Here is a 21,171-nt window from a genome sequence, read left to right on the forward strand (position 1 = left end):
TACAGGTCTGAAAACTCCGGTGATGGGGTATGTACTCTTAATCGAAGCACCGATCGCTTCGCCTAGTGACCACGAGTGTCGCTGCGATAGAGGGATGCAGGCTGTGTTTAACCTGTTTCCGTCTCTCTCACATATCCTGCATCCCGTGCTGCATCCCTCTATCGCAGCAACACTCGTGGTCACTAGGCGAAACGATCGGTGCTTCAATAATAGCTAGGGAGCTGGGTGCCATTTTGGTAAATGATTTGTTCGTCTCTCATATCGATAGGGATGAAAGTTCAGATCAATACAAATCCATTTGGTCCAGTTAATTAAGGTCCTACGTCCCTGCGTTTTTGAGTTACAGCGCTTCAAAAATGTAAAAAAAAAAGGCTGAAATAAAACATGTTTACAATTTGAACTTCGTTGTATAGTTATTTTTCAATAAAAAAAAGCAAATGGATATGTTGAAAGCACGAAGCAAGAATTTTTTTAAAAATATTCATTATATAATTATGATTATAATCAATTAACTTATTGATAAGTCAAATAAACAATCATTTGAAGAAAGAAAGTATAAAAAATGGAAAAAAAAATCAGGTGCGGAGGGTTTAAACACGGAACCTTCGGCGTGCTACGCTTGCCAGCCATCACCTCGGCCACCGGGCCGATTGATCAACAGCGAATGCTTTCAGGACATACCGTAGAAACGAAACTTTTGGAGCATTTTTCTCGTAAATGGCTGGCCATCTAGCTCTATGGCTTGGGCATTGTAACACTATGGGGTAGTACTGCAGCCACGCACCGCCCCACCCCAAACTTCATTTCCAACCTTGGCGTTCCCCTTGTAAGAAAGACAACCTATACAGTTCATTTTATATCTGCGGGACGGCAGGTAACAGATTTATAACCCGAATTTTTGCAATATGTTTTTAAAATTGTTCCTATCGATTGCTTGTATGTAACATTAATTATTTCTATTAACCTATTGTAGGCGGAGAATTTTTTACTAGTGGCTTGGCGAGAGCGTAGAGTTAAAAAAAAATTATATTCAAATGGTCTGCCTTTGGAAAATCGGGGGTCTGGATGTCTGCCTCTGGATTTTCAACGTTTTGAGGACGATTCTGAGCATCAGTCCAAGAGGCAGACACGAACAAATGATTTAGCATACCGTTTTTTTTTACATTTTTGAAGCGCAGTCAATTGACAACTCAGCGCTACCATGGTGGCAGATCATTTCTCTGTGGCCCTTCACATTGTTTTTAATCGAACAATTCAGGTCTGCCGAACGAACATTTCATATACACGTTTTTAAATCATAAAAAAAACTTAAAAAATTTCCCACTACCAAAGTCAAAGGTCTGGATATCTGCCTCTGGATTTTAATCGTTTTCAGGATGATTCTGACCATCAGTCCAAGAGGCAGACACGAACAAATGATTTAGTACACCCTTTTTTTTTTAATTTTTCAAGCGCTGTCAATCGACAACGCAGGCTTGTCATGGTAGCAGACGCAGTCCTTAATGTTTCTTATGGTACAAAATTTGATATTAATAATGTCTGCCAGACGAATAAATCATTTAGAAATTTTGGCACCCAGCTCCCTAGCTGTAAGAGGACACCCCCACCAATTAAATTTTGACCAAGTTTCCAGACCTGTGAGTAAGACCGTGGTCGCATCGCAGAGCCACGTCAGGGAACCCCCGACCCCCCGTGTCTTGAACAGCCGGATTTCACGGCCTTGGCGTCTCGAACACATTGACGGAAAAAGCGTCTGCCTCGAGATAGCGCGTCGCAACAGCTGCAGGGTCGAGACTCGAGCCGAGACTGTCGTGGTGTTTGTGACCGGCAGCAGTGTGGAAATTTGAGTCGAGTCAGAGGGACAGTCAGGAAGTCTCGTTGGCGAACTACGGATCGTTCGTATCTTTGTTCAGTTAACAATTGACCCCTCGGCAGAACTTTGCGTCCTTAAACTGACTCACGTCCTGTAAAATAACGGTCAATCGGGTTATTCGAACAGTTTCGTGTGCAGTTATAACGATTCCATTTAGTGCGGTTGACCGGAGAGAGTAAAGTCTCGCCGAAATAAACTTACTGTTTTTATTTCACCCTTCGTGGTATTATTCGCAGATATAATGGTGGTCGGTGTCCAACTTTCGATGGGTTCGCGCTGCGTCAAGTACCTTATGTTTATATTTAACCTGCTCTTTGTGGTAAGCATAAACTTTTTTATGGTGTAACTCGGCGTTTTTTTGTTCACCCGTTACGGCCCGTACTTGTTGAAAAACGTTCGATATTCGAAATTGAAAATTTATCGGTTATCCGACGCGCACTCGGCACCGCTTTGTTTTCTCGTGCGACGTAATTAATTGCAAATTGCGTCTTGCGTAGTATTCATGTGCAACTGAACAAATCAAAGGCGACATCTAATATCACCGCACATTCACGAAAAGGAAATGTAACTCACTTATTGAAATATCTATAATTATCTGTACGTCCCACATTCGTGTTATCAAACTTCACGGAAGTCAGTAACATGGCGTTATTCCAACGAACGCGATGCGCTTTTATCTTCGCTGTCGTTCTACATTTCATGCAACTTTATTCAACATATGTACTTCGAACGAAACGTTTGATTCGAATATACAAATTTGTATTTCTAAAAATATGCAGACTAGCTAAGTGTAACAATGCGAGTTGAAATATCTGAAAACTTCGTCACTCGTGTCTGAGGGGAACTTTAATCCAGTTTGTTGATAGACAGAAGCCTAGCAAAGGACGATCTCCGCAGTGATTTTCTTTAGCTTTTGTTTTTTAGCGTTATAGCTTAACCGTAACAGATACTTCGACTGCTGTTCGCGGTTATATCAGGTATAAGAATTTCCATCGAATTTATGTATATCATGTTGCGTAAATATGAAAGTTATACGTATCGCAAACCGCCTCCGGCAATTTATCGCGTGGAACAGGTGAAAGAACGTTTCGTACACCTTGTACTCATTGAGGAAATTCAAAACACCGAGACAAAATTCAGCGACGTTTTACATTATAGATTCATCAGAACGTATATAATATACTTATTGTTAGTGTGCGCGTTATACCGAGACTGAAAATATTTCACGCATAATTTAAGTATGCACCAGAAAAATGATACCGATTATCGTTTATTTGTTTGTATAATTTTATCATTCATGGGCGTTGTTGAAATGACTATAAATAATACCGCATTTGTCTGTTTAGCATTGCAGCGATTTTGCAATCAAATAATATGCGTTGCATCTTATATGCGCATGATGCGAACAAAGAAGGCTGCCATTGCATATTTATTCCTTTAGCATATAGGTAGACGAAATATTGCTATCAATTAGATGCGAAATTAATTGAGTAGTGTATTAATATCGAATTCGACGAAAGAAATGAGAAAAAAAAAAATTCGCTGCGGACAGGATTCGAACCTGTGCGGGAAGATCCCAATGGATTTCAAGTCCATCTCCTTAACCGCTCGGACACCGCAGCTTGTAAATGTCGAAACTATTTTACTGTATATACTCTGCGATTGGTGTAGTAACACGTGTTTATTTTTAAACATATGTACATCAACTGTCAATAAACGCTTCTGGGTATGATCCAATTCTTACAATCATATACATGAAGTGAAATGACGATTATTCTTGCTGATAGCGTTCATTTTATGATTACTAATTAATCATTGTGTATTCTTCAATATTCAGTCCAAGGTCGAAAAAATTTAAATGGATTAATGGCCAGCGCAGATTTCCATATGTAGTTATAGGAACTTTTTTTTTTTTTTTAAGTTTTTGGAAAAGTTATACTTCTGCTTATGTGCAAATATCTTTGATCTTTTTCCCCTATGTATGATCTTCGAAGAGAACAAAGGAAAACGGTAATTTAAAAAATAACGATAAGGTCTTCCGCGTCTGGTTGAAATTGTGATTGCAGATGAATTTCTCGGTTACTAGTCAGCGTTCTGATGAACCCTTTGAGTCACACATCATTGTGCCGAGTCAACTTTTATAATAAGACTTTTGGAATAATACGATTACATGAATTATAAGTTTTGGGGTCGCTAATTACGGATCTGAAAACAGGTTTTGAAAATTCAAGATGGCCGATCCAATATGGCGTACGAAAATTGCTAATTTAATCAGATTCGGTGAAAGAACCATGCAGTGTCTTTCGAGGTCGCTGATTGGATTCACCATACTGAATTTTCAAAATCTGATTCAAGATTCCTAATCAGTGACCCCAAAAACCTCTGGACAGAGTTTTACTCCGGGTTCGATCAGATTTTAAATTTTCGTCGGCCATATTTGATCCGTTATCTTGAATTTTCAAAATCCGATTTCAGATTCGTAGTCAGCTACCCCAAAAGATCATAATTTATGTAAAACATGTACATGTAGAGGCGTAACTTTCTCGGAAATGAATTATTTCTTCAATTTTCACGTTTTTTTTCAATCAATTGCTTGCTAACAATAACAATTTACGTTATATCGTAACAATTACTCCCGAGTATAGAATAGCTATTAGTATACTATCAGAAATAGCAAAAAACCGCATGGAAGGATGTTGAAAAGTTCTGTAAATATACAAAAAATGGAAATAAAATAGATGATAAGAAATACTTACCACCATGACTCAAAGGATGAAGGCACTTGTCGGAAAGATAAATTTTATACTTATTACAAGCAGACATCGTGCCTTAATTCTAAGTCCATAAGATAGAAGCGTTTACAATTATGCTCGCATGTCTTCGACATTATATGCAGGGGTCAAGCCCTACTGATAACTGCAAAATCATGGCAATATCGGTTCCACGTGTTAGGGAAAAGCAGAGAGAAATAAAGATGATGAAGCGGAAAAAACTGGTAATAACTGCAATGTGTGGAAATATAACAAACTGCGTGTGATTTAGTACATACTTTTTTTCAACTACGCCGTCGATGTCGGAACGACCCGTAGCACAGGGGGCGGATCGATTTTACAGAAATCAGTTCTACAGCGTAAATTTTCCACAGAATCGTTTCTACAGGAATATTTTTCTATAGAATATACAAATTAAATTAAATTAAATCAAAATGTAAGAAACTGACGATTAAATGCTTTTGAGAGTTTATGTGTCAAACCCAATTTGTAGAAAAGTATTCTGTAGAACAATTCTCCTGTAGAATAATTCGTGTAGGTTTATTTTTGTGATGTGAATCTCGAATTCCTTTCTGTAATAAAATATTCCGTAGAACAATATTTTTTTAGAAACGATTCTGTAGTACACATTCTGTAAAATATTTTCTCTGCAGAACTGATTTATGTAGAATCAAACACCGTCCATGGCGTAACATCGGGGTAATGTTGTATTTCATAGCTTGTCTTTGACCTATTAATAACATCGAGTAAATTTGTACACACGTATAACGTCGTAGATAACGGGTAGCGGGGAAAAATATCGTTATTGATGTTTATTTTAGGAATATATAATTATTATTATCTGATAATTTCTTTTGAAATTTATCTACGTTATACATACTTTTCCTTATCGAGTACGAATATTTTATGCGAAAAATCTCTTTCGTAGTTCAGTATGCTTTAAAATGTATAACGCGTACTCCAGCGGCGGGAAAGTAATCGCATTACAAAGGGGGAATTATAGCGACGTTATTTATCGATAAGTATACGTATATGTATTAATATGTATATGAGGATTGTATTCTTCTCGGTGACGCTAATGATCGAGTATAACGTACCGACGTAGTTATAACGTATGAATTCTAAACTGTTGCAAACGCACTGCGACATTTCGAAAAGTAGACGATATAGGTATACGCCCATTGTCGGAAAAGAATCTTCAAACAAGTCTCAGATTGTGAAATTACGGAAGACACGAAAGAAAACAAAACTTTATCAACATCTCTATACAAATGTAGCTAACGTTGTACGCGGCCGTTTTTTTTTGTTGTTGATTATTTCCAAAATCACGATGGCTTGAAGTAAAAAAAGGGGTCATGAAAAAAAATTTTAATCCGTCGCCATTTAGTAAATAATCGAAAAAAACCAGCCGCGTGGCGATAAACAATTAATAATATCTACGAATGTTAACGACCAAAACTGAAATACTTCCGTCCAAGTTTTGCGCGATTGATATAATATTCCTGGTTATATTATACCTGAAATATTATGGTCTCCTCGTACCGCAAATGTTTACTCTCGTTATGGAATTTGTTTGGAGAGGTTTGCGTAATTATTGATAGAGATGTGTTACATTATCGTTGTTTAGATCAAAATGAAACCTGGCAGTCGACAACAGGTTCGAGCATATAAATTTATTCGACATTTCGATTGTCATTTTGAAAGAAAAAATAATTGGCGCGTTTTGAAGAGATTATCCGAAGAGTTTGCATACGAAAATTTAAACGTCAATTCAATGAAAGTACGGAAATTTGGACAAAATTTAGCTCGCGAATTAAAAGTTGGTCTTATTTGCGTGTTTCGTTTCCTTATCTCGTAAAACTTCACGTTATGCTTATGCAATCGTATAATGTAATTTCGTTTACTGTAATTAATGTAAAGCGGGGATTAACAGAATACAGATTACGGGAATCAAACGAGTTCTCAATTTCATCAATCTCATTCGACGGATTTCAAGGAAAATTATAACTCTCGGAAAAAAAACAAACTATTCTGGCAGGGATTTTATCAGTGTGATGGCTTTTTAATAAATAATGTGATAAATTGTGAAATACACTAAACTGAAAACGGATATAATTCAGTGTTTAATACAGCGACCAGTCGACTCATTGTTTACAAATGTACACACATTATTTACTGTACGTATGACCAAGTTTTCTTTTTACCTCGAACAGAAGTCTCTTAGAAAAAACTTGGAAGTGGTTTTCATATACCGAAAGCTCGAGAATATTTTTTTTCTTCTTAATTTCCTTTCTACTTAACTTCGCTGAAAGTTCAAATATAATTCAAGGAATTTACTATCGTTCAGAATATTTTTTTTCTCTGCATATTCATTTGAAGGATATTTTGCGGCATCGAAAGTTGAACGCTGCCATTCGGAGGTGGAATAAAAATTTTTAAACTATGACTTGGTGATTTTTGGCAAAGTTGTATCTAAAATTGTTGAAACTCCAACAGTCTGGCTGGAAAAATTTTTGAAAGAATGGCTTCTCATATTTCATATTCATTCAATTCTACAACTTTACCTTAAGTATGACTTAAAAATAAACTCTCGAAATATCTAATCTACTTTTCAACACGTTACACAGGACAATACATCTTCATTTCAAAATTGTCATCTCATTTTTCATGTAATCAGTATTGAATTTGACGTAATTGTTTATAAAAATAACCGGCTTTATGTACGTAAAATTTGTTTGTTAACAGATTAGCGGAATCCTGCTGATCTCGCTTGGATCGGTGATTTTTGCCATTTTCCATGAATACCGCCATTTCCTTGACAAGGAATTCCTCTCGGTACCATCGCTGCTGATAGCGATTGGTGTGATAATTTTCCTCATCGCATTTTTCGGCTGTTGTGGAGCTGTTCGGGAGAATTACTGCATGCTTTTTACGGTAAGCAAATGATGACGCGATAAATGATTGTCTATAAGATGTAAACTTTTCTTGTATACAGTGTTAAAAATTTCCCTATGGAATTTCTTACACTGTATTAAAAGTTTTATTCGGATACACTGAGAGAAATTTTTAGTTCCGGTTACCGCTCAGTCCTTAACTATTTTCATTTTTTACCACAATCGAAAAATATAGTTCTAGGTACAAAATGAAAATTAGTTTTCTAGCTCTTACCGGAAAGTCTAGTATCCGTTACTATTCTTCCTCATTACGATCACTGTTGCTATATTTTCTTGTAATTGTTGCGAAAATTTAATGATTGTGCAATAATAAATTGACGTTGAAGCCTTGTTTAACTAAAAAAGTAGAGTAAACCGAAGAAATTGATTTTGCGTTGCAATTACCAAAAAAGAATCGACAATAGCGCAAAATGGTTACGCATACCTCGTCTTTTGTAATCCCAACAATATTCAAACAGTTTTTTTTAACGATACCTGTTTTACTGAATTTTTCTAGTTACAATAACAAATGAAATTTTTCTCAGTTTACAGAACAGTGTATTCACCATACATTTACTGTTCGTTCAAATAACTTTTTTGTGTTTTTCCTATAAATTTTATCACAATCAAAAATTTTCATTATAAATTTAAGACAAATATATAATAATTTACGTCTTTGCACATAATATGTAAATTTGCAACGTGTTTCTTAAATTGACAAATCTTTTGTACAGTAAATGTGCAGTAAATTCGCAATCATTTTTTACGGTGTAGTTGATTCTGCATTTTTTACTCTGCACTTGAATTGAATTCTAACTATTTTTCTTGAAATTCCCACAGTTTGCCACGTTGATGATACTCGTATTCATCCTCGAACTTGCCGGTGGAATTTCTGGATACGTACTGAGGGCACAAGCGTCCGACATCGTTACTGAAAAAATGAACAGCTCGATGGCCGAATACAAGGACAATACCGAGATCACTTTCCTCTGGGATGGGATTCAGAAGAAAGTAAGACCGGATGTTCTACCTGTTTATAACTGCAAAAAAATGTCCATCTATCGATCGAAAGTTTTATCCTATATCGCGTTACACTAGCCAATCAAGCACCATGCATACGCTGATGGAGGATATTTTTATAGCCTATCTCTATCGTGCATGTCTGTATGACCTTGTGTCCTTCGATTTGGAACGGGTTGTGTACGGTTTTAACAACAACAGCAAAAGCTCGCGAAGATCAGTGTTTCTCAGTCACCTTGTTATAATACCGTTTTTCGTCAGTCTTCGCGAATTACAACAGTATGTTACACGGAAAAAAACTGTTTTAAAGCAAAATAGTTTACTCATGGGCTGACTGACAATGAGATAAACAAATATAGGATCGATTACTTGCTGTCTTATCGAAGAACTATCAGTTAGTTACATGCTGTCTGTTTCATTTTCCTGATTTCAGTAATTAAACTTTTGGTAGTTAATAAAATCATTTTTAAATGGCTTAAAATTGGTCGTAGGTCATTAACCATTGCATACTTAAACCGTTCAAAATCGCATGCCCACGTTTTTTTCTTGTTCCCCGTTCTTCCGACTATTCGCACTGCGTTATTTGCAATGAAAACCCATAACGTTGAATGTTGGATGTATAATAAGCTATAATCGATTTATCGTAATTAAGTTTAAATTCGGACTATTCAAAATTTAGTTAGACGCATTGTCTCGGTATGAATTAGTAGCCTCCTGTAGTGACATTGTCCACGGAAAAATGTGAAGTAATTTTTTCAGTGAAAAATTTTACAATGCGTCTAAAAAATAATTGGCCATTGTATTTATCTGAAATTATACAGTGTCATGGTCCGAGGTAAAATTGAAAATTCAAATCCTTTACCCCAGCTTCATAACTGACGTGGTTTTCAAAACAGCTCCGATGCTGCGGCACAAATGAGCCGAAGGATTGGCAGCTATACTTCGCCAACGATTCTCTCCCAATGACTTGCTGTGATCCACAAGCTGGTGCCGCTGGAACTGTGTCCTGCAAACTCAATTCAACATCAGAGCTGCACGTCCACGATGTAGGCTGCGCTCCCGCTTTTCTTGACTTTGTCAAAGTGCACGCTCTGCAACTCGGCGGAGTCGGTTTCGGCGTCGCTTTTCTACAGGTAATTGAAAAACAAATTTGAATGTGTTTCCTTTTTTACATTGTATCGTTTGTCTTACACGGTGTGTGCGTTTTTGTAACTGTAATATTCCTTTATATAACGCGAGCATCTTTTTTACACGGTCTTTCATGCGCGTTTTCCGTACATAATGTTCGCGTTTCTGTGACGGTTGAGTGAATCTGCAAATGCGCATGCGCGGAGCACTGAAAACACCACTTTTAAGTTCTAGGAGTTAAGAGTGGTTTTTTCTGTACCGCATGCACGCGCTATCGCAAAAAAATCCGTCATTAGGCCACCCTAACCTCAATTTTGTGCTTCGTGAAAAAACGCGTAACATACTCTTGTTATATCAAGAATTATGGGCAACAAGTAGGCAATGGTCTTTTCGCCGCGCGTATATGCAATATTCGTTTTCAGTTCACTTAAGACTCTTACGCTCGGCCCGAAAGAACAAATTTGCGCCCTTGTTGCACAATGTACCATTTCTTTTGCCTTCTACATTTGATCTCTTACCGTTGATAGGTTTATTTATTCAGGCTTATACACGTCAATTAAGTAACGAAAGAATAAACCTAGCTCTCATTCGGTAGAGATCTGTTTTCGTATGATTACAGTAGACTACGAGTATAGTATACATATACGTACGGATTGTAATAAACACGAGAAACAAATCAAACGTAGCAAAATTGTACGAATAAGAACACGACTTTCAACGGAGTTGAAAATATGTAAAATGATACATCGTGTTACAAATGTGGCGAATGGGCGATTTCCGATGAGTGTGAAGTTTGCGGCGTAATCGGCAAAGACGAGTGCTGCGTTTGCACGCGAATACGAATGTAGCAATTGTACGCGCACTAGTGTGAACGCAGCACGAGACAAGGCGAGCGCTTTATCACACGAGTCAGATATCGACCATCCGTACGCGTCACACGGTTTTTTTTCCAACACTTGGGATGGAAAGTTTGAATTCAGAAGCAATGAGGGTTGCATTGGAAGTGCGCTGACTTGCGGTTAGGTTACTTACGCTTAATGCTACTGCATGTAGATGATGATATTTACCGAGTGATATGTGGCGCATTAATTATTTATTTATTTTCATCTCTTTTTCTGCTCCCTACAGTTCGCCGGTATCTGGTTTGCGATATCCCTGGCAAAGTCCATCAGAAATACTTACGAGTCGGTTTAGTCATCACGGAAAAAGCGGACCGTCTTTAAAATGGAGGAAAACTAAAAGAAAATCTCATTCCAAGAATTAAACGTTATTATCACTATATGTATAATGACTTAAATTTGTACATATAGCTGTGTATGCTTTTATACTTCCGACTTACTAATATTGAAATACTTTGTTGTTATATTATACTCGTGCCTGTACTTATACGATGTGAAAAGTGGTGCCATATAATTATATAAGTATATTATTTTGTTTGATACATTATTCATATGATTAAAAAGAATTTAGAAAATGCGAAAGATAGATACTTGGCACTAGTTCTACCGTTTATACGATTAATGAAGAAATTCTGAGATAAAAATAACTATTGTACTGACAAAAGTGTTATTTCAAATGAATGTCAAATTTATATGAGAATTGCATTAAGTATCTCTTTAACAACCAAAAACCTTCACCTTCTGTACATATTACCTCGACTTTCACAGTTTAGTCCAATATTATTTGATATGTCAATGCCGTCAGAGATCTTAATGAGTTAGCTACCACGAAATGCGGCAGGAGAGCGATCGGAAAAGTGTATAAGACACATTTCCAGACAATACAAGTACGACGAAGCGAAGCACGCTTTTAACACGATGGTTTTTATAAATCTCATTTGAAATACTAGCTCTAAGTAAAAAGGTGTTATGTACTTTCATTTTGTAAGCAAATATGTGATATCAATTTTATCGGTTGCATTGGAAATTGTTTGAATAATCTATTGACGAGATGTCTGCATCGTTTTTTATTTCAAATCTTTTTCTAACTAGCTGAATTTAGGTTTGCTACGGTTTTCAGTTAGTACTGTTGAATATTGAATAAAGTGCCTGTTACCGAACGAAACACTTTATCAAAATTTCGATTTTATGATCGTGTCGTGTCCAAAAGCAACACAAAAACACAAAGAAAAAGGCCCGTTTGAACAACCAACAAAATCCGAAGTTGTATTGGAAACCATATTAAGTGGACACAGAGATTTATCGGACACAGCCTGATTGGACAGTAACGATGTTGGATGCCGCATATTGAATAAACTCCGACGAACCAAGAATTTAAATAAATATTCGAGCACTCGGTTGAAATCAAAATTTGTCAGATGTGTAAAAGTATTTCTAAAGTCTCATTTCCAGCCGATTGCGGCAAACGGAAGCCCCGGTATATATAAATTTATACGGCAGTACACGTTCAACTTAAAGAAGACGGGATTCAAGGTCAAGGGGATTACATAAAATTTTTTTCTCCGCTGTAGAATCAGTAATCACTCAATTTTGTGTCATGAAAAATCTTTATAGCGTGGTTGACTGGATACACAACACAAAAAAAATATTCACGCTTAAAAACATTTTTCTTTCAATCATATCTTTCAGCGAAGGTTTGATGGTGACAAATTATTTTTGTCCAAAAGCTCACGGTTTGATACACGAAGGATATGTGTCGAAAAATTGTTTTTCAGACGCCAAGTACAGTGTAAGGAAAAAAAAAAATCACGCCGCGGTAAATGCTCGTTTCCAACTGTTTGAACAATTTTAAGATAATGTTCTTTATTCAATCTAACATATTCCCAAAGTTGGAGATATCAAAAAACTGTCTTCGGAATTCAAAGGATGACTCATTTATAATGCTCGCAGTTCCACGATGACAATGATTATACCACTACATGATACAGTAAGATGGGATGGCCGAAATGTAATGACATGCATAAAGATATGCATCGTATATATAATTTATTGTTAACGAAAAACCAAATGATAAATTCGTCGATTCTTGATCAGCCCTACTAAACACAAATAGACTTTCCGGAACGTATATAATCCTGTGATAAACGTGACAAGTTAGTGATTGGTTGCGAAATCATATACTGGTGCTATCTCGCATGTGTATTTAATTGTAAGAGGGGTCTGAAAAAGAGGGATTCCTGGTCCAACAGAGTAATATAACACTATATTTGAATATTTGAAGCATTTCATACTGAACTTCCAAGATGTTTAAATGTCATAGATATTCTGCCGTGCTTTTACAGTAAGAAACCGGTTTCAGATTCATATAAATGTGTATTTTTGTACGTCAGTTATGTAACAATTTCCTCCGAAGGATTTTTTTTCAACCGACCTTCAAATTCTGAGCCGTATCTATATTTTTAGCACTCATTTTTAACACTACTTGATGGAAAATATGTAGGATTGATTATTACGGTGGTAATTATTTGGGGGATAAAAATCTGCACGAAATGAATATTGTAAGAATGCGGATTTCTCTATTTAATTGTATATCCTCACGTATTTACTTTATGTACCTCACGTATCAACTTTTCCAGAAGTTGAGTAGCAATTTTTGCTCTCAAAGATAATTTCAGGATTTAAGGTATTTAAGGAGCAGTAGACACCCTGTATGTTATTATCATAAGTTAATACTCCGTATTTTACGCTCAGCAAAGTTAGTTCTGTCACTGACAGCCTGATTCTTTATGTATTTGCTTATTGATTCAATTGGTGCTTTGCAACAGTGGCAACCAAACTCGCTAACTGTAACTCTATAGTGCGTAGTATACAACATTATTTCACAAAGATGATGAAGCTTGTATGTAAAATAGAGACTACATGGCATGCAATAAATGAAATAATTATAGAATTATACAATCCCTTCCTTTCCCAATGTTGGATATAAATACTTGTTGCCTATCAAGAAATGTAGATAAATATAAATAACACAAAACGTGACTGGTATTTGAAGGGTGGTCGTGTAAAAAGCTCTTTGAGAACTGCGCATCAATAGACAGTTCACTTTCAACGATACCCATTCAACGGACCATTCATTCGGACAGGTTGTCACTGTTACAAAAGACAATTATTTTTATTTACACAATTTGAAACTCGATATGGTCTGATGCTAAGATATAAAAAACTACGACGACTGAAGCAGGATTATGCCACAACCACACTTTTCGGGACCCTCCTTGAATGATGATTATTCCATAAATTGACTACATTATGTATTAAAGTTACAATTGCTAATATAAACACTATTTTCTCTAGTTGATACTAAAACTGTCAATTGATGACGAAAAAAGCTTTGGCTCATACTTAGAAAGACGTATCTTTTTCTTTCGTAGTTATCTACGTATATGTTTATTTAAATTAGCTAATTACAGTCTCTGAGCAAACCTGTAGTGAACACATCATCCATAACTGAAAATAAATATATTCATCTGATTTTCAGGAAGAAACAAAAATATTTTCATCCGGCTAACCATGGCTGGATGGGTTTGGTTAATATCGGGATTAGTAAGTAATCTGAACAGATTCGCATGTTTTTTTTCTAACTTCTTACTCTCTCGAAGAAAGTAGTAACAGTGGATCATGTTCTTTTTCATCGGTGATATTCAAGGTAAAACAATACATCTAATATTGAACAATTTAATTTGTTCGTGCATGACTTGATATGTCAAACAAAAACTTTCATGATCTTCGACTATATCAGAGGATTACTCTTAAACAGTGGTACATTTTTAGAATTGGACTGAACTATGGATTGACCTTCGTGACACACATGAATCCATAAAAAGTTTTCCTCATTCTGGTGCGACCATGTGCCTAATTGTCATACGTCGTTTTACACTTTGCTGTACTGTCTTCGCGTGTCTATTCTGCATTCCAAGAACACTGAGACGTGATATCTAAGATGTTGAATCTGTCGATTGCATCGTTCGTATCATAAATTATGTTAAACCAAGAGACATTGATTCAGAATTAATCTTAGAATATAGTATAATAGAATTTTAATACTAATATTTTACAGTTATATGTATAGTGTTGTATGTAGTGAAAAAAGGCTTACTTTTATACTCCAAGCTCATTATAATATCTACAACAAGTATATAATATTTTAATCAAGTTATTCAAGCTCCTACAATGGCTATATACACTTTTCGAAAATCACACGTAAAATACGTGTTTAATCAATTGCAATTAAACTTCTCATAAACAAACATTTCATTGTGTATTTGAAAATGAAAATTACTTGATAAGACAAAAAATTATGATCATCTTGCTGTCAACTAGTGGCAACTTATGTTCGTTTCACAGTAAGACTTATACTGTAAGATCGTTCCTATGTTACGTTTTAATACTCCAATCTGTCTGTCGACTGAATGTGAATTATTTCTATAAGAGTTCAATGGCAAGTATACTTACACCTCAAAAATAGTTCGCGAAATACGAAATACGTGTAGCAAGATGCAAATAATAAAATAACGATCTTTTAATAGGCAAAATATCAGAACACATCAAAGACGTACATAATTTAAAGTAACCATTATTTACTTTCTCTTTTGATTCGTATTTCTGATTAGAGACTTATATGTAGACATGTTACATAAAAATAATCAAAGGAAGTTAGGATCTTTTTACTCCGAAGAACAACTAAGTTATAAGTACTTCAAATTCAAGCAAAAATGAAATGTCTGAATTGTGTTCGTTTCTTTAATTGCGGAACCAACATCTTTTACGTACACGTCTATTAGATCAAAATGATGCTTGAATAAGATGTAAGAAAACTCATATTGTTACCATAAAAGAGAGTTCAAATTATCGTATATGCATTGAATGGGTAAGAAAATATGCAATAATTATTTCAAACATGATTCTATATACCTCAATCATGCGATGACATCCGCAAGGATGATACAATAAATTGTCTTGTCTTCTTTGACTAAAATCTAGTAATTATAGGTGTTGGACAGTGATTACGTTATATCACTCCCGAATTGGTATCAAATATAATACACACTTTGTTTGGCTAGTTGTATTCAATTATCAATTATTTAATTCTCATTATTATTCCTAAGTCCACCCCACTAGCACATGAATTTTAGTAAAGAATTAGCATACGCCATTGGCCTCACGTTCGGATGGGGCTGCAACGATAATAAAAATAAATTATTTGAAAAATGATCCAAGTAAATATTTACTGCTGTGCGCTATTTTTATCGTTCAGTAATCACGATATTACATAATGAGTAAATCATCTCACCACTGCTTCGTATGATGTGAAATTGGGTTCCATATCTTTACCGTTGAGCGTGATAAAGGCACCTCGGTTACCCATGGTATCACTAAACAAATAAATTATAAATAATACGAGTGTTCTAATTGAAGTAAAATATATTTATTACTCCGAAAGAACGAAATTTCAGGTAACTCAACGAGTTTTTTAACTGCGATATAGCGTGATAAGCAATCAAACATTATTTTTCGTTTTCAACACGAAAATATTTGACAACTCGAAACTTGTTCGAAAATAAAATACTTTGCATGGAAATTTTGTAGGGTACAGCTCTCAAAAACCTTGAGTGTAGATAAAACTTACCAGTAATTGGGAGCTGAGAAAACCGTGATACATTTGCCATCATGTGCAACTTCATAACCCTCATTTTTCACTTCATGGCTTCTAACGATATAATCAAGTCCGTTCAGACTGAGGAAATTGTGTGTAACGTCGGGTCCAAATTGAACCCCAACCCCTCTTTTACTAGGGGCTCGGCCCGGCTGAGGCTGTGGATCTGACCATAACAATTCACACATCAATCCTTCTTCCGGTGGCTGCCGGTTTCTATCTATTTCTCGAATTTCGGACAACGTCACATCGTCCCTTGAAAATAGTCCTCCATGCATCACCTGGCCAGAAAATCATTTAATTTTATCAAAATTCTGTACAAAATTTGGTATCATGGGAATTATACCCGAAAACTATTTACATTTATCTCTCATGATGTTATTATGAAACTTCATTCTACGAATAAAATTCACAATAATATTCTACACATAAATTTGATCGTTTAGGGTTACTTAATGTCGAAATACACGTATAATCAATCCATAAATGAAGGACAATCCCAAACACTTAGGGCTAAAAATGAATGTCCAGAATATAAATAAAATGGAAAAATTAAACAGTCGTTTACATTTACGGATACAGAGGCATTCAGAGCAAAGAATAAGAGTAAGGCAGTAATTAGATATAACCACATATCTCTGAAGAGGTAAGTTCACAGATAAATGTTGATTGTAGAAGTTGTTAACTTAACAAAATTGATATTGCAATATGCTTATACTGATACTTATGGTAAATTGGTTATACTGGTAAATATTACTGGTACATATTTTAAATATCACATGCACATACTTACAAGCACTTTACTATTGAGGCAGTGCGCAAGAGGCAGCCAATTATAAACCTCTGTGAAAAGTTCCGCCATTTGTGCTGTGTATTTTGCCTTGACCTCACCATCAAACCCATACATTTGATTCATAGTTGCAGATTCATGGTTTCCTGGCCAACGAATTGATGTGATAATTGATAAAACGTAGAACACAGCATTGGATTAGCATTTGTGATTAAGTGCATTCAATGATAGCTCACTAAATATGATTAAAACACTTAAGACAGCTTTGTATCATTAGATATTGCAAATTTTTACCAATAATTGACCAGACCAGTTTATGCATTGTTTTACTATTGAGACTAACGACGATAGATATTATTTATAGATGCTCTAATTATTATAAATACTCATTACAAGCTAGCTATTCTGTGTCTTGCGGTTTTTTTCAACAGAATACTGGCACACTATTTTTTTACTCTACTGTAGCTCTGTAGCTCTGCACAAAATTGACAATGAGAAATGTACCGGTCATCCAAAAAATGTAAACTCTAAATCGAAAATCTCATCATTTCTCTCCTGCAATACCGATAAGCATATGGAAGAAAGATGAATGAAAAATTGCTATGAAATAACTTGAAATAATATCGGTTTTATAATTACAATTGTAAAAGTATGACTGTTTTTTATAGTAAGTAAAATATCCTTCATTTTAAATAGACTCATTGCTAGTACTAGGTAATTCACAATACTTATAATGATGAACCAAAACTCACCCCTTGACATGAAAAAGTGATTGGGATATAGAAGCTTGAAGCCGAACAACGTGAATATACACTCTACAGAAAAGGATCCTCTGTCCACAAAATCTCCGTTAAATAACTATTCAATATTGAGGAAAATTATTGCTTATTGTAACGCATAGTTGTGAAAGTAGACATTATTTGATGATGAAGTGTACTTTGAGCGATTAAGAATGTCTTAATATTATGTTCACAGTGGTTTCATCTGATCAACAAAAAGGATACATAAGGATTGGTTTCCGAGGGTAGACCATTCAGCTTGAATACGTTGAGTAGATCATAATACTGGCCATGTATATCGCCGCAAATGGTAAACTTGCTCTTGTCAGGTATAGAAATATCTACTAAGCTTGGCTGCGCCATAAACCATGCTTTGATATCGAGAAGTATCTTGTAGGCATACTTGCGATGAAGTTTATTTTGCTTCTTATACCAAGATAGTAAATCCGTCATAAACTCCAAGGTTACTTTGTCATTTTCTAGTTTTGGTCCGGTGTATTCGTCTTCAATAGCTAAGTAGAATGATCATCAATATTGAAGTTAATAAAATTTAAACAAGACTCAGTGTGGTTCTCAACGATATTTTTACAAGATCTTGTTGTTCTGGAAAATCTGTAGTTAACTTGCGGATTCTGTTTATCAACCCTTGAATAAGGTGTATATTTATTTTTGGGGTATATAGTGCGTACCTGAGACCGTCTTTTGATTGGTAATACTCATTTACTGGGAATTGGAAATTATTAGATTGGTATATTTTTGTACACTGTATTAGCTAATTTGAGATTTTAGAAAAATATTCGCAGGCAGTTTAGAAATCATTTTGAACTTTTAGACGAATTCGGTGATAATTGGAAGCTAACAGCACACTTGAAAAACACCATCAGTATTTAAAAAAAAATTGGGTTTTCACAGGTTCCGAATTTGACAGCCCTCAGCTTATACTTGAGATGAAAATTAGACCAATAAAAAATCGTAGCTCTAATTGATTCATTTTAGTAAAATTCAGTGTTTGTATTTGTGATATTTTAGACTTACCCATGTCATCAAGATTAATCGTGTCAGCTATATTCTTCTTATTCTCTTCAACAGAGATGGCTTTTTCGAAAGCTAGTTTTTTCACCATTTTATTGCATTCAGTGAATTTTGTTTTAGCATCCTTGTCATTGGGCCTGGCCTTTGTCACTGTTTCATAGTCCTTAAGAGCCAGCTTAAATTTACCAAGCGACATGTAAGCTGCTGCTCTTCTGTAATAGCCTTTTACATAGTTTCGGTCTAATTCAATTGCCTTTGAGGCATCCGTCAGGGCATATCCGAAACATTCGGTTTTCAGGTAGGCAAAACTTCTGTTTCCATAATATACAGCGACAGTGGGGTCCACTTCTATCGCTTTTGTGTACAATTCTATAGCTCGATTATAATCTTGTTCTGTAAAAGAAATAGATGCATTAATTTAAAAAATTGTTTACTAACAAAAAATTTCGCGTGTTACTTTGATTATTTGAAACATCGCCAATCAGTAGCTGTAAAATATTAATTTTCTGAAATACTTCTCGAGTAATTAATTAGTCTGGTGTTGAATCGAAATGAAGTTCAAATTGGTTTTTAAGAATGTGATAGAAAAAAGTCTTGTTAGAATCATGTTTCAATTATCTGTAAAGGTACTATAAGAATGTTGTGGTTTATTCCAAAAGGATAGTTGTATAATATTTTGGAAGCTTATTTTGTTTATCTACCAACTTTTCACATTTGTTTTTTAGAGGAAAAATATTTTGAACACTGACTATTGTGGCTCGACCTTATTAACATTAACTAATATATAACGGAAGGTATAACAAATGTTTCGTCACAGATTTGATATGTACGTTTCCACAAACTGTCATGACATTTTTCTAACTATTGGTATAAGTTTTTTTGTTTCACACTTTCACTAGAATCAGTGAAATTTCTTTTAAATATTATTCTATCACATAGTATACACAACCCCAATCATAAAAGGTAGCTTTATTGCACATTAAGATTGTTGTTTGACTGATATCATAGCCTTTGTGATAAAACATAACGATTCTTCTTACATTTAAATTTGTGAATTTTATCATGTTATTTAATTTGTGTGAAACTTTCTTTACATGCAATCATATGGGAAGGGTTGAATTTTTAACCCTCGAAATTTGGAAGTCATTCAATTGAGAATCGTTATTTCTCGGACCAATAGACGTAGAAGTGAAATTACTTATTGTTCAAAGAAATCAATGATTGAGATATAAGACTATAATTAAGGTAACATGAACCGTTCATCCTGAATTTGGTGAAAGGTGAACATATACTAATGGAATACATGGCTCATTTTTCTTATGTAGATTAGGGAAGAGATTTTTGTCATTCAGTCGCATCTGAAAAGTCATGAAGGAAGACAAGTGAGGAACCACATCGATAACATAAACCTTAAATATTCTTAAACCTAGTTGCAGTTATAAAACCAATATTACAGGTTAGAAATTACTAGTAGGATTGTTTGAAAGGAATAGGGAACCGATGGAATGCGAATTTTAGAATCGCAAACACTAAGTTTGGTTAGTTTGATTGCACGTGACCGATCTTGAAAAATTGGTAAGGATTTAACGAATTTCATCGGAATCGGTCTGGAGCGATTGATAGCGATATTTATCAGTATACATTGGTAAATATGAGAAAATCGTGAATGCAACATACTTTTGAAGTACTCGTTTGCCTCTTCTTTGAACTTTTCGGCTGTCTTGATATCGTCGGAAGAAGATATTGCTCCAGTTATTTCAGCGTTCTCACTCATTTTGTAATGATGTACTTTTATACGATTGAACAGATAATGGAGAAACTATACTTAAATTATCTTAGAAGACAAGTAATAAATAAGGCATTAAAAAGAAAGGGCTGGCTTTCTTTTACAAATGCATGTATGATACCTAAAGGCGGATCTGTAGGAAAATGTTCATTCCCGTGTTCATGAATACCCAGAAAATAAACCAATCGTCGTCACATCGTAACGCATGGACAAGTCGTCGTTTGAAATACAGAAATTCATGATTGGTTCAAGCCTGATTCGCATTCCGTGTGCCTAACTGTCCTACACACCAGTACACACTGCAATATCGTGACGCTAGACACGAATGTGCTAGCGAGATATCTATTTCAGTCCCTAGATTAGACCCTGGAATCAGCCGTGTCCGCCATCTTGGTAGGAGGTGTTTGCGCGCCACATACAAACCATGTAGGAATTACATCATCGGCA

The 21,171-nt window shown here is 35.2% G+C and overlaps 2 protein-coding genes and 1 non-coding gene across 3 annotated transcripts; 1 reads left to right on the forward strand and 2 right to left on the reverse strand.

Moving 5' to 3' along the window:
- Window positions 1-1,716: 1,716 nt before the first annotated feature.
- LOC124183386 (CD63 antigen-like) lies at window positions 1,717-11,320 on the forward strand. The gene is made up of 5 exons (XM_046571815.1): window positions 1,717-2,192; window positions 7,390-7,578; window positions 8,418-8,588; window positions 9,494-9,730; window positions 10,854-11,320. The coding sequence occupies exons 1-5, from the start codon at window positions 2,115-2,117 to the stop codon at window positions 10,917-10,919; spliced, it is 741 nt and encodes a 246-aa protein (XP_046427771.1). The 5' UTR covers window positions 1,717-2,114; the 3' UTR covers window positions 10,920-11,320.
- Window positions 3,414-3,495, reverse strand: Trnas-uga. The gene has a single exon. It is a non-coding gene; the product is annotated as a tRNA-Ser (tRNA).
- A 1,970-nt stretch (window positions 11,321-13,290) lies between the features above and the next one.
- LOC124183383 (serine/threonine-protein phosphatase 5) lies at window positions 13,291-20,857 on the reverse strand. The gene is made up of 8 exons (XM_046571809.1): window positions 20,616-20,857; window positions 18,942-19,331; window positions 18,132-18,418; window positions 17,880-17,985; window positions 17,131-17,273; window positions 16,311-16,618; window positions 15,975-16,056; window positions 13,291-15,858 (listed from the first exon to the last, which is right to left on the reverse strand). Exons 1-8 carry the CDS (start codon window positions 20,710-20,712, stop codon window positions 15,799-15,801), a joined length of 1,473 nt encoding a protein of 490 aa, XP_046427765.1. The 5' UTR covers window positions 20,713-20,857; the 3' UTR covers window positions 13,291-15,798.
- Between the last annotated feature and the right edge of the window lie 314 nt (window positions 20,858-21,171).

Source organism: Neodiprion fabricii, chromosome 5 (assembly GCF_021155785.1).
Source record: "Neodiprion fabricii isolate iyNeoFabr1 chromosome 5, iyNeoFabr1.1, whole genome shotgun sequence".
Classification (NCBI taxonomy): Eukaryota; Metazoa; Arthropoda; class Insecta; order Hymenoptera; family Diprionidae; genus Neodiprion; species Neodiprion fabricii.

Excerpts from the sequence above, each read along its gene's own strand:
- LOC124183386 (XM_046571815.1), top strand. The coding sequence starts at position 2,115 with ATGGTGGTCGGTGTCCAACTTTCGATGGGTTCGCGCTGCGTCAAGTAC. Across the intron at positions 7,579-8,417 it reads ATTACTGCATGCTTTTTACG|TTTGCCACGTTGATGATACT; the intron begins GTAAGCAAATGA and ends AAATTCCCACAG. Across the intron at positions 9,731-10,853 it reads TCGGCGTCGCTTTTCTACAG|TTCGCCGGTATCTGGTTTGC; the intron begins GTAATTGAAAAA and ends TGCTCCCTACAG.
- LOC124183383 (XM_046571809.1), bottom strand. The coding sequence starts at position 20,712 with ATGAGTGAGAACGCTGAAATAACTGGAGCAATATCTTCTTCCGACGAT. Across the intron at positions 19,332-20,615 it reads GGCAAACGAGTACTTCAAAA|AACAAGATTATAATCGAGCT; the intron begins GTATGTTGCATT and ends TTTCTTTTACAG. Across the intron at positions 16,057-16,310 it reads TTCTCAGCTCCCAATTACTG|TGATACCATGGGTAACCGAG; the intron begins GTAAGTTTTATC and ends TTATTTGTTTAG.